Below are 14,322 nucleotides of genomic sequence, written 5' to 3'. Positions count from 1 at the left end.
CCTGACAGCTACCTTTACATCCAAAACAACAAATATTGTATTTGGCATAAAGACAACAGCATTTAAAACAATGCAATTAACTTAGTTCCAATTATTAAGTTTTATTGTTAACAAAAAATAAAATAAACAGACACTAGACTGTCAAAACATTTTTTTAGTCCCTGTAGCTAGTGCTTGGCGATAATTCGATAACAGTAATTATCACGATATAATTATTCTTGATATAAATATAAAACATTTTCGAAAAAAAATGTATATGAATAAAAATATAAATACACCCCACAGCCACTTAAAAGGGAGGGGGTGCTAATGAGCCTTAAACGCTAGTTGCCGCCCAACATTTGATCGAAGAAGAAGAGGCATTGGACAGCAAATCATTGTGGCGGGGTGAGAGGGGTGCGGGGCTTAAAGACGTTCAGAGCTGAATGCAAACACAGGTGAGACGAGGGACAGCGGCACGGATGAAAACTCCAGCTCAAAGCAGAGTCGTTAGTCTGACACTGAGTGGACTCTGCTTTAACTATTAACTTATAACCGTGATGCATTCACTGCACTGTGGGAAACAAAATCACTCTGCCTGTAACCTTTAGTGAACTTAAAGAGGAGAGCACAACTCAAAACAATACTCTACTAAACTGATACACAGTACATAGCCTCAACCAGAGGAAAATAAGAATCTACAAACTAAAACTTCACAAAAATCTAATTTTACACAAAAGACCTGCTTCCTGTTAGCACCTTCATAAATGATGGATTCAAGAAGTTTATCAGAAAACTAAATCCAGATACAAACTAACAAACTGTCTTGTTACTTCAACTTTCACTCAGGAGCAAAAATCTGACTTTACATTTCAATGAAATACCGATTTGATATATATCGTGATAATTGTTGATATCGACTGATATGAAATGTTTTATTGTGATAACATAATTTTCAATATCGCCCAGCCCTACCTGCAGCCTCCTCTGTCCCATCAACAGAATCATCTGTTCTGTATGGATCCATGTGTTGCTGAGCATAGTAACACTGAGTAAGTGCAACAACATGCTTGTTAAACATGCAACCTCAGACTTTTTGTCTGAGGTGGCCCATCTGGAGCACTGACTTATTCAGGGATGGCATGAAATATGTGTGAGCACACACCAGTAAACAGCATTTATTGTTGCACTCACTTTGTAACACAGTCCAATAGTTTTTTTTAAATATTTTATTTATAAACGTTTTTATACATTTATGACAACATACATATAAAGACATACACACAAAAAACAAAAATAAACACCACAAAAAATAAACACCACAAAACAAAACAAAACACACTGCCAGAAAAGAGGTAAGATCTGCAACCGTGTCAGTCCGTACAATGATGTATCCAAACATCATCATGTTGTCCACAAATAAATAAATGGCCAGAGTCCACAGAAAGTCCTTGTAAAGTTACGAGGGTTCCAAGGCGAGGCAAAAAGAGCAGGGATCAGAGAATATCACAACACAACATCATTCGGGGTGCAATCAAGTTGTAATGATGTGCATATACAGTATGCTGTCGTAGTCAGTTCCCAGTCTGACTTCTCTCCTTCTCACACAGTCCAAATAGTTCATTTTAAAACAAGTCCTGGCTCTGACAGAACAAATAGCCAAGCATAGTTTGGGATTTTGGTGCAGCTTCTAGGCCGCCAATCAGATTAAAAGGGGGTGCCCCACAGCCCTTGTTAACAACCCAGGGGATCTTAAAGATGCTGGATTTGATTGGCCAAGACTTAAAACTTAAAGTCAGCCCAATTATACAGTGACTTTATATTATTTGAAAAGTGAAACATTATTCAAGGTCTGTATTAAAATTTCAAATATAAATGAAAGTAGAAGCAAGGACAGTCTATTTTCTCTTTTGCCTGATATAAATTCCAGATGCTCAGCAGTTTAGAGTCTCCTCTTTTATAATTTTTGTGTTGTGAACCTAATGTTTTAATAGGTGACAAGTGGACTCTTCTACTACAGAGCCCTGCTGTTGTAGTACCAACAAAATGTTTTGTTTTTTTCATGCAAAGTCCCCCCTGAAAAAGGAATTATCTGACAGGCAGAATATGTTGCTCCAAAACCTTTATACACACCTGCACATCAGGCTCCTGCTAATCTTTTGTTCTCAGGGAGGAGAGCCAGCAGACAATAAAGCTGTCAACCGACATAGCATCACCCAGCAGCTCACCATACTCCTGAGATCAGAGGGTTTAGAGCAATCAGTGTGTGCTTCCTTGAAAAGTTCACATGCATCATTCCACCTTGCTATCTGTCTGGCTTGGTCGCTGACCTTTGAGTTAAATATTCTCATTTGAGAGTTTAATTTGTCAAAACGTCATTAGTACTGTTGCAGTGGCTGCAAATCATTTTTTGTTGTGTGTGTCTGATGTACTTTTCATGTTGTTGCTTATTTTAAGCTGTGCTGTACCACAAATTGCCTCTTTGAGGACATTCAAGTTTTCTAAACTAAAACAGTTTTACATCATCTCGGGAGATCCTCTAGTTGTTGATGTGGCCTCGATGATGTCACCCGGTGGCTGTGCCTGAGACCATAAACTATATCCTAACATTCAACAACAATGTAAAAATTGCTGTTGCTTATACACCTACGTATTTATTTGAGTATATTTAAACCACATGTAAAATAAATTGTATGGTGTCACTTACATTTATATGCCGCTTTGTGCTGGCTGGCCTGCTCCGCTCTCCGTCAGTTTAATGAGCTGCAAGGCATTTTAGGGTGGTTGAGTATAACTGCTGAGCTCATGGCTTATACTTAAGTATACATTCAGGCTTTTCTCACATTTTGAAGCCCAAAGAAGATGGTGGTCGCCATATTGGAAATGCCAACATCTCTTTTTTCAGATGAGCATCAAACTGGCAAAGGGTTGAAGTTGAAGCCGTTAGCATAGCAGCCTGGCAAATGGCTAAAATATGCCCATCTGTGAATCAATACAGCCACACTCCCTAATTATGCCTCATCATTATACATAACTCTTGCCTGGTTGTACACAGCTCTTATCTTGGACTTGGTATCATTTTAATATGAGCTTAGATTATATTTGAATATCTTTTTTGAACTAAAACCTATGAGCATAGGTTCGCCTGCTTCATAACAGTCAAGTCAAACCCCCAATGAGAGAGTCTTTTTAGCACTTTTGCCTCCTATTTTGATGTGTCTTTGCATCATTCTGTGTCTAATCCCCACTGACTCATTCCTCTCTCTCTTTCTATGTGCTTGTAAATCTGCCTTTCAGTTCTCCTCTTTATCCTTACTGCTGTTCCATACTTCTCTGTCTGAGTTCAGTCCCTCATCCTCCCTTCCCCGTCTGTCTCGGCAGGTGGTGGAGATAGCTTTAAAGGTTAGCCCCATACTGGGAGCCCACATGTTCCAGCCCCTGCTGCCAGCTGTCTTCAGAGGTATCGTGGACGGTGAGGTGAGTTCTACCTTTACATCTTGTGCGGATCTGGATTAGAGGTTATATAAAAAGGACAAACCAGGACAAACCAGGACAGACGTTTGAAATGCACCTGTAGTGCATTTCCACTAAACGTTATAACCTTATAAAGGCTTAAAATACCTGGTTAATAAGAAAACCCGCCTGCAGTCTTTTCAGTCTGTCCTTTTCTGTCAAGTAAGAATGAATTCTTACAAAGATTATGGTGTCATTTTATGATAATTTAACTCAGCTAAAGGTTAAAAAGGCTGCCTCTCAAGGATTCTGCTGTGTCAGTGTACCGATCTCCTTTATCCACATCATGCTTAATGACCTTTGCAAAGCATTGGTCCGTGGTAATGTTCCTGCAGCTGCTTATGGGGTTTTGTACTCACTCTCCATGTGTGTGTGTGTGTGTTGAACAGAGGTATCCCGTGGTGATGTCCACCTACCTAGGAATTATGGGTCGCGTCCTGCTGCAGAACTCCAATTTCTTCTCCTCTTTGCTCACTCAAATGGCCTCCGAGTGCAGTCAGAAGGTGAGCATCAACGTCTGCCCTTCATTTCTGTCCTGTCAGCACTGTCTCTTTGAATCTCTGTTAAAGACATAACTGCAAAGTACCTATGCAGTAATGAGCCAAGGAATCAGAAGTGCTTGCACTCTTGGTCTTAAAGTTCAGAGTTTCGCACCTTCATTTAGAGGGTGACAATGTTGTTGTTTGCCAAAAGCAAAATTAATGTTGCTTTGTTTTAACCTTGCTGCCCTAATGTTTATAAATAAGAGCCTAAGAGTTGTCTCTGCATCATTTTAAGCTGGTCTGTTTTCATGGCAGAGCATAGTGCAAGGAGGTAAATTTAGTCAGAAGGTCAGTTTGGTCCACTCCTGTGATGACAGCAGACACATTTTCATAAATGAAAACAAAGTTTTCCTTATCTCGAGTTGACAAACACTGTTTACATCACTGGTTCCAAGTTTTATTGTAGCTCCTTGTTATCTTTTCTCCTCTATATTAACCCTCCTCCCTCCTCCTTTTGTTTCATATTTTCTCCTCCATCCCCATCCCTCCTCATCAGATGGACCAGTTATTAGGCAGCGTGATAGAGATGTGGGTTGACCGCATGGACAACATCACTCAGCCTGAAAGGAGAAAGCTGTCATCCCTCGCACTTCTTTCCCTCCTACCATCTGACAACAGGTGAGAAATGTCTCTCTGTCATTTTATGTGCAGATGGGGCTTTGAGATGGAGAGAAGTGGAAAGCGTTCTACTTGTTAGCATAGCTCACAAAGGGGCAAATAAGGGGACAGTGAGAAGACATTTTTGACAGAGTATGTTATCAGCCTTGTAGACTTTAGCAGGTGGAATTATCTTTCTCTGGCAGGTCTAATGAAGATAACAGATGAGCAGCTTTACCAGCGTTGCCTTTGCACCATATGGGTGCCAGGGTTATGTGATGGCTGCACAAAAGAGGAATAAACTAACAATGCGGGAAAAGAGGTTTCCAGACATGCTTTACATGATGCTTACAGGAGAAAGAGAGCGTTGTGAGAGAGATAACTTTATAACTAACAGAGCATTGGGACATCATAAGTACGCTGCCAAAGCCACAGAACATGATGGCGGGCCAAGCAGCAGAGACCTATGCTATGATGACACTTTTTGCATTTATATCACAGCCACCAGTGCAGACAGATGTGTAGACATCTTTCCCTCTTCGATGCTCTTCTGGGTTCATGATATAAATGTCATCACCTTTGCCTGCTTTCTCACATTGAATTTTCTCACTCTTTCCGTCTGCTGTTTCACATTTGAAATCTTCTGCCAAAGCTCATCAAGAAAATATTACTGGGGTGCTGGCAGGAAAAATTCTGGGTGTATTGGGGTGGTGCAAATTTCAGCTGTGTGTGATTTCATTTCAGGAAGTTTTCAGGAGTTTTGTGCAAATCTGTGTGATCAGGTTAACAAAATGATCTTTGTTGTGCCTCTGTAAGTTAGTACGTCCTCTATTGCCTTCATTTTAGCGATTATTTTTACATGCTTAGGACCAAGAGTGCTGACTGTTACTAGTTGAATTATGCCATACTTTTATACTTCTACTCCAACTGGGTCACATTTTGCTTATACTACTAAGCAAACACAAAGAGGATAACCTTTCCTGAATTTAAACTTCTAATGTGATTGACAGTGATAGTTTGTCTCTAACCACTGAGAAACTCCTAGCTTTGTATCTGGGGTAAGAAGGATCCCTGTCATGTTATAGAACCTGTGCACAATGAGTCTGCATTCATGCAGGATAAAGCTAGGCAAGTCCTCACAAAATTGGTGGTTCATCCCGGCTAAAGAGGGACTATTTCTGAAAAATGTTTTGTTGTTCAGATTTGAGGCTGTTTGCTGCAGCTGAATCTGACAGGTGCAAAGAAGAGTGTGTCCCAAACTTTACAAAAAGCTGTTCTTCACTTTCCATCAAAAGAGAGACTTTGATTCCATTTTTTAAGTGAATCTTCTTATGAAATGGTTCAAAGGAGTCACCGTAGGGTTTAATGCTAAACTTTTCTGTGATGCCTCGGCTCACAGTACAGTGATGCATATTTTTATCAAGATGTTAGGGAGCTCAGTTCTTGCAGCCAAGATATGGTTATCAAAGATATGGACAGGCATGAAATCCTTTGTTATGCCCTCAGCCTTGGTCTTCTTCAGCAAATGAATGTCTGGTTATGTGCTGCATAAAAATTCAACTCCCTTGTAATATCAAAACTAAAATTGAAAGAGGTCCATATCTTGTTCACAGATGCATGGGTATTCTGAATGTGATCATTTTATTTTGTCTTGTCTTGTTTTGTTTTTCACAATCTGAAGTGAAGTTTCTCACTTTAAGTTAACATTTTAATGTAACCAAACAATGTAACTTTATCATAATGATGGAAAGTACAAGTATTTATATATTTTAACTTACTTAATCATAAGAACTCTGTGATAAATGCAACACTGGAAAATAATCAACTCAGCATTTTGCAACAAGACCTCATTCCTCTGTTCAGCAGATTGAAGATCAGAGCGTGTTAGAAAACCTTGTTGCATTACCATGTTATAAGAAACAGTCAGTCTGAGAAGTAGTGTTTCTAAATTGATATTCTATCAATATTTATATTTGCATTTTTGTCACAAACACATAACAGTGAGTATTTGAAGTATTTTGTCATTAGAAATCATGATTATATCTGGATAACAGATTACCGGTTGACATGCAACCTTCAATATTTTAATTTTACCTCCATACTTTGGTTGCCCGAAAGAGAGAATGTATTTAAGTATCATCAACTCAGGATATACACTTTATAGAGAAGAAATGCACAACTTGGATTTAGCCTTGAGCCATAAAGCTAAAAGGCTCTGCTTGAGGGCTGCGAGAAGGCTGCAGGCATGTGACAAACGGAGGAGTATTCAGCTTGGATTTCCTTATCACTCAGCGGAGGATACTGTGTTTCACTCTAGTGGTCCAGCTTAGAACTCTGCAGAAGAGAAATCAGCCTTCTTTTATACTCATTCAGCTTATTGCACCATCTGTGTGTTAGCTCAAATAATGCCGAGGTGTAACATACATTTTGTAACAACAAAAAAAACAAATAATAAACAAATGAAAGCATTAGAATATGCTACAAAACAACTCTTAGTTACAACTGCCCCTTGGGTTGGTGTAAATTATTTAATGTTACAGAATCATACTCACTTGTAGCACTTTCTCTCTCTTTCTTTCTTTCTTTCTTTCTTTCTTTCTTTCTTTCTTTCTTTCTTTCTTTCTTTCTTTCTTTCTTTCTTTCTTTCTTTCTTTCTTTCTTTCTTTCTTTCTTTCTTTCACACACCATCATTCTTTATCCCTTGCATGCCATTTTGCAACACAGAAATTCAACTGAGACTCAGTTTGAAACTTTGTCTTAGTATATATTTTCTGTCCCAAGTAGCTAGGTCATGCTTCAAGCTACTGTGTCTTGTTATGATAGTACACCAATCAGCAATAACATGATGACAACCTGTCTAATATTACGTAGGCCTCCCCACATTAGATACGTACCAAAACAGTCCTGACCTGACGAGACACGGACTCCACTAGACCCCTGAATGTACCGAGACATCAACAGCAGATCCTTTAAGTTGTGGAAGTTGTGAGGTGGGGCCTCCATGGATCAGACTAAGTTGCACATTACATCCCACAGATGCTCGATTGGTTTAAGATCTGGGGAACACGTAGAATAAGTAAACGCCTTGATGTAATTGTCGTGTTCCTCCGGGCCATCTTCTTCTATTGCTTCATGGTCTAGTTTCAATGCTGATGTGCTCATTGTAGACCAGGGGTGTCCAAAGTACGGCCCGGGGGCCAATCGCAGCCCAAGGTCCATTTATTTATGGCCCCAAGCTTCTATCTTAAAACGTGTTATTTATAGCACAGAAATTAATCACATTCTGAATCATCTGTACATTTGTAGTTTCTTTCAAGCGCACACACAAAACTAAAATCAATCCAGAAATGTCTCAAAAAGCTTCATATGGATTACTTGTATAAAGCCAAAGCCCTGAGAATTCTGCAAGACAGCAATATAGAAGAAACACAAGAACTCTTAAAGCTGACAGGTTTTCAAATTAATGTTTTTATCATGATGTGAAAATGTTCTTGATGAACAATAAAAGTTCAGAAGACACAAAAGAGGACACAAGACAAAATCTAATTAATGAAATCGTACAGAAAGGGCAAAATTTGATGCATAAAAATTGTTCAGAATGCAGGAAAATAATTATTTAGTTCTTAAAATGTTGTCTGCTGGTCAGAAAAGTCTTAAAAACAACATGAAATAGAAGTGTGATGAAATCTAGATTGTGATCCTGCCATAGGAAAATAATGATACAATATTTTTCCCACATCGCCCGACCCGAATGAAAAACATTTTCCTCCAGAAGAACTGAGGACTACCTAGTTGCTGATTTATTGAGAAAAAATGTAAAATAGTTGTTATTAAATAGATGTTTCATGTATAACATTTATGATTTCTAAGTCTCAGTAGGAGCCACTGGCCCTGAGGTAATCTGACAACATCAAATGTGGCCCTCTTTGAAAAAAGTTTGGACACCACTGTTGTAGACCCTTTCAGGGGTTGACAGTTGCATTTGATTATGTTTTGGGGTTTTTTCTCCAAGTGCCTGTGGCGTGCTTGATTGCTAGACATGAAAAAATAATATCCAGCAAGTCCTTTTTTGGTGTTACAAGTCACATCACTGTGTTTCCTAACTATTTTTTTTTTAAGATAAAGGACTTTCACAATTAGAGAGACAGTTTTTTTTATACCATAAACCTCAGCATTGACTGTTAAACCAGTGAATGAATAAACCAGGTCTGTTTGTTTTGTTCTTGGAGACACCTCTTTGAAGAATTCAACCCTCAGAATGAATAAAAACAAAAAACTGATGAAGACTTTTGAGTCAATTGGAGGCTTGCTTTACATGGTTAACAGCCTGCCATGTTGTTGCTACTTCATGCATGTTCAATGATTTTTTGTACCCTCACAGATTGATTTTAATTGAGTCTGTCAGCGTCTTTAGAACTTACTGATAGGTTTCATTCTCTAAACGCTTTAATGTCCTGTTTGTCCTCAGATAAATTGAACTTCTACTTAACAAAACTTTACTGCAATCTAAGGGCACAATAATCTTACATTTTGTATTTAGCATGCAAAGCCAGGAGGTCATTTTCACAGAACACTGCTTTAGCCATCAGGAACTCTTGCTCAGCCCTTTTTTCGCAGTACCAGTTCATCATCATTGACAGTTTGCATTTCCATGGCGGAGCTTCTGTTAAAAAATGTCAATAGTAGTCTAGAAGAATAAGGAGCTTAGTAAAATCATTATGCACATACACTTGAGGTCAAAATTATTAGCCCCCCAGGAATTCTGGAACATTTTCCTTAAATTCTGCCCAATGTTTGAATCATTGATAAAACTTGATATAAGCAAACATTCACCAGTGTTCTTTAGTAGCTTTGGTACATTTTGGAATGTTAAATACATTTTTAGGATAACTTTATATCAAATATAGTGAAAAATGGGTCGGTCAAAATTATTAGCCCCCCTGTGAATCTTTACTTTTAAAACACACCTGAGCAGTCAGTTTGTTTCCTAACAACAACTGTAGGTCTGTTGGCTTCCTAACGACACCTGAGCATTCAAACAGCATTGAGATTTACTTAAGGGACTCCAAACAGGGCACTTGAACACGTTATTGAGAGAGACTACTCATACTAACCATGCCAAAGACAAAGGAAATCAGTCTTGAGCTCAGAAAGAAGATAATGGAGGCTCATAATAAGGGGGAAGGCTATACTGTCATTTCCAGGCATTTTACAGTGTCTGGAACAGCTGTACGTTGCATCATTGCAAAGTACAAGGAGACAAACTCTGTTATAAACAAACCTAGGCGTGGTAGAAAACGCAAGATTTGAAGAACTTAGGAGAGGTAAGTAGTCGAAGATGTCAGCAAGAAGCCCCGGACATCTGCCAAGATGATTGTTGCTGACCTGACCTCCTCTGGAGTTGATGTTTGAAGGAGCACAGTTGTGAGGGGTCTTCATCATAGCGGGCTTCAGGACCATCGTCCCAGAAGAACCCCTTTACTCAAAGAGCGGCACATCAGAGCCAAACTGAGGTTTGCCCGTAAACATTTACGGGCAAAGATGAGTTTTGGAAGTCCATCCTTTGGTCTGATGGAACTTTTTGGGCATATGGATGTTGTTCATGTTTGGCCAAGAAAGGGAGAGTCCTTCAACCCTTAGAACATGGTCCTCAGAATTAAACATGGTGGAGGGAGCATCTTACTGTGGGGATGTTTTGCTGCCTCAGGCACTGGGAGCCTTGTTCGGGTGCATGGCATCATGAAAAAAGAAAGTTATGTTGACATTTTGAGGGATAATATGAAGAACTCTGCTCCTAGTCTAGGCTTTGGTCGCCGTTGGGTCTTCCAGCAAGACAATGATCCAAAGCTTAAGTCAAAATTGGTCAAACAGTTCTTAAAGGACACCAAAACCAAGGTCCTGGCGTGGCCCGTACAGAGCCCAGATCTAAATCCTGTGAAGAATCTGTGGCGGGTGCTCAAAGTGAATGTCCATGCTCAGAAACCATGTATTTTGGACCAGCTGGAACAATTTGCATTGGAAAAATGGGCCAAAATCCCTCCAGAGACATGTGCCAACCTTGTAAAGAACTATTTGAAGAGGTTGTTGTCCGGTGTGGCTCAGAAAGGGTGCGCTATTGACTACTTAGGGCCAGGGGGCTAATACTTTTGGACATGCCATTTTTACCTTTTCTTGTTTCAATTCATTGCATCAATAAAATATCCAAGTCAAACATAGTGAACATTTGTCTTTGTCATTTTGGAAACACATAAACTATAAACACTTGTTTTTAATGGTCATTTTCATGGAGAAATCAAGGGTTTTATCTGATTTCACAAGGGGGGCTAATAATTTTGACCTCAAGTGTAGGTGTTGCCATAGGCTGCTGTGTTCACCTTGTGTTTATAGTGTCTTCTTCAAGGTGGGACCTGATGTATAGAAGAATCAAGTATACTGCTTCTGTTGATTCAAACTTTTTTCTCATCAAAAGTTTTAATACCTTGTTCAATGTAGACATTTGTTCTGGTCTGTTGACTTACACTTCTTTGTAATACTCAAATAAGACATAATTGGAAAACTTTTGGAACCCTGTTGCACTCATCTTTTCATCACGAACCAATCAAAATCAAGAAGGGAATTGTAATATCAACTTTGTCAAAAACATCGTTGAGGAGAAGCCAACCACACTTTTTTTATAAGGTAAAATGTCCAGAGCTGCTGCGAATACTACACCATTTCTGTCAAAAAAAAAGTTTTCTTTGTAGAATTCCATTAAATAAAAGCTACTAAGAAGCGTACAGAGAACATCAAAACAGACTTTATAATCACATCAAGGGAAGTGGTTGTATTGCATAACAACTTTTGTAACCTAACAACAGTAAAAGACAATTAGAAGGGCTCCCAAATGTAGGTTGTGAGCATTGCCAGTGCAAAAAAAGTGACTGTCAGTGGACACAGGTCCTAAGATGCACACCTGGAAGGATAATACCAAGTGGCAACCACCAATCTTAAAATATGAAGCCCATGCAAAAGTGCTAAAAACTGCAGTTCATCAAGCATCCTCTTGAGGCTGGCAGGAACACCAGAACCGCAAACACCCATTCAAAAAAAGAGCAAAAATAGGCTTGTTTACAGCCTGTTCAAAAAATAGTTTATGTCTGAATAGCTATTTTTCTCTCTCTGCACACACTGTACAAGGGATGAGTTTATTTTTTAAAACTGGTTATTTTTGAAGTAATTAAACTTTAAAGTTTTGCCTAAATAATGGCATGGCTGACTTAATTGACAGGCAGACATCCTGTAGCTGTTAGCGAAAAGGCTAAAAGCCGGCCTTTTTACCTCTAGCTCGACAGACGTTTCGATCAGTTCAGCATTTTCAATATGGCACCCGCCGACGATCGGCTTTAAAGCATGGCTTCAGAAACAGATGGGTGACGTCATGGCTGCTATGTCCATTTATTATACAGTTTATGTAAAATATATACCTGTTAATTTGCATTTCTTGTTTTAGTACGTATTCCATCGTAATAGATAACTACTAGAAATCAAACGCTCCATATTTGTATTATACAATTTTGGGACTGATACATTTTTTTTTTAATCCATACTTTGAGTTCTTCATCATTTTTTTTTTTTTTAAGTTATGTTTTTGGCCTTTTTGCCCTTTATTAGATAGTACAGCTGAAGAGAGACAGGAAATGTGGGGAATAGAGAGTGGGGGAAGACATGCAGGAAATGGTCGACTGGCCGGGAATCGAACCGGCGACCCCTGCGACGAGGACTGCAGCCTCTGTACATGGGGTGCTTAGACCGCTAGGCCACCAGCAACCCCGAGTTCTTCATCATTTGTCTTGACATGGGTTATTTTTCAGTGCCGTCCCCTTTAAGGTCATGGCTTACAAATGGTTGGCATCAACTTTGGCGCAATGGTTGTTGCAATAGGGAGGAAGTTTTTCTCCTCTTGCGTTAGTCATGCCCTTACTGCTTATTACCACCAAAGCACTTGGGCTATTAAGGGTCTCATCTAATGATCCAAAATCAATGACGCTCAGCGGCATCAAATGTAATCAGTGATGCTTATTTGAAATCCATTTGCAACAAGCTCAACTGGAATAGATGTAATGTAACCTTTTAAAAGGGATACTGAAGAAGGAAGTTTTATTACTGTGTGGCAGCGCTTTTGAAAGGAGGATTTGTTGTTTGTAATTGCCACTCAACAGAAAAAATACTGAAAAATTTAATTGCTGAAAAATGTAGCTCTCCTTTTAGATTGACACGCTGGGGGGCAGAAATTCACATTTCATTCTTTTAGTGCTCTCTGTACTCCTCACCTCCCTGCAGCCTCCCATTGTTAATGGAGTGAGTGCGACACAGGGGCAGTTAGTTCAGATGAGGCCTTTATTGCTGTGACTTGTTTGTCTTTGCCCAAAGCACTTCAGCTTTCAGATCATGTTTCCGCTTTCATTGATTTGAATGGCAGGCACAGAGCTGTAGCATTAGTCAGTCATTAGAAAGTAATCACTGGAGAGGTGTTGAGCTGGATGGAATTACAACTGACTGACATGTTTAAATATGTGATAAAGGATCTTTAATAATGTGTTTGCATCCAGACGTCGCCCTGGATGCCAATTTAGCAACACTGTTTCGAGGTGCAGAGGTGTTTCACTATGTATTTTACACTCCCTGGATATTAAAAGTAAAGTTCTAGAAAGTAATATCATTTAAAGTTTTCTTCTTTAGTTATGTCCATCAAAAAATACACTTTTTCTTATCTTCATATCCTCATACACTGGGACTTAAACTCATGTATACATTTACACATTTGGTCACAACTGGGTAGCTTCCATTTTTTTCTCATGTCAGCTGGGTAATAGGCTTCTGGTATAAAGCCATATACTGCCTGGATGTATACCCTACTGCTGTTACTTAGCTTTCCCGTCCCCCCAGTCCTGATGGCATTATAAACAGTATATGAGCATATGCTTCAGTGGCACAAAAGTATGAGATAGGTCTCTATAAACTGGCTGGGCTTGTGTCTGTCATGCACTGATTCTCCATTTTTTGCCAGACTTCATGCTCAGTGAACTTTCCACAGCATTGCCTGGGGTCCATCCAGCCCAGCGCTTGAACTGACAGAGCCTTTGATGCACCAGTGCCCATACCCACACACTCACACTGCTTGTGTCTTTATATTCTTTTCCCTCACTGCTTTTTATACCAATTGAAAAAAGTCACTTCTTTTCCAGTGCTTTTGAGAAATGATTCGAATAATTCATCAGTGATTTCTGCTGGTCTCCAGAGTTTGAGTGGTGGGTTTCCTGCGCCCTCATATTTTTAAGATTTAAGGGTCTGAACGCTAGTTGGCCCTAGACTCTTAAATTAGTCCCTGGAAGAATCACCACTGTGGATTAAAGACATTCTGATGTGACTGATTTCTTAGTTGGTTCCTGGTTGATTTCCGCATTTCCAATATGGCTGCCGCCGTTGATTGGCTTCAAAACTGAGCTCAGGAACAGATGGGTGACGTCACGGATACTACATCCATATTTTATACAGTCTGTGGTGCCAATACTGAAAAAAGTTTCTGAGATAATGTTTTATTTTCAAGGATAATAAACCCTAAGCCCTGTTCTACATATTTTGCAGAGGAGGTAAAAGAAGTTTGGGTATCTTGAGTGATGCTGTATCTCTGCAAGTTTTTAAGTGTCTCCCT

General features: G+C 39.3%; 1 protein-coding gene across 2 annotated transcripts in view; it reads left to right on the top strand.

Moving 5' to 3' along the window:
• ipo11 (importin 11) overlaps positions 1-14,322 on the top strand; it is a 166,840-nt gene that overhangs the window by 113,829 nt on the left and 38,689 nt on the right. For both annotated transcript variants that reach the window (XM_034691771.1, XM_034691773.1), the window contains exons 25-27: positions 3,361-3,456; positions 3,882-3,995; positions 4,531-4,652. In XM_034691771.1, coding sequence (XP_034547662.1) covers positions 3,361-3,456; positions 3,882-3,995; positions 4,531-4,652 — 332 coding nt within the window. The remainder of the gene's footprint in view (positions 1-3,360; positions 3,457-3,881; positions 3,996-4,530; positions 4,653-14,322) is intronic.

The sequence above is a fragment of the Notolabrus celidotus genome, chromosome 9 (genome assembly GCF_009762535.1).
Source record: "Notolabrus celidotus isolate fNotCel1 chromosome 9, fNotCel1.pri, whole genome shotgun sequence".
NCBI classification, from domain to species: domain Eukaryota; kingdom Metazoa; phylum Chordata; class Actinopteri; order Labriformes; family Labridae; genus Notolabrus; species Notolabrus celidotus.
This window is presented reverse-complemented; position numbering and strand designations above follow the sequence as displayed.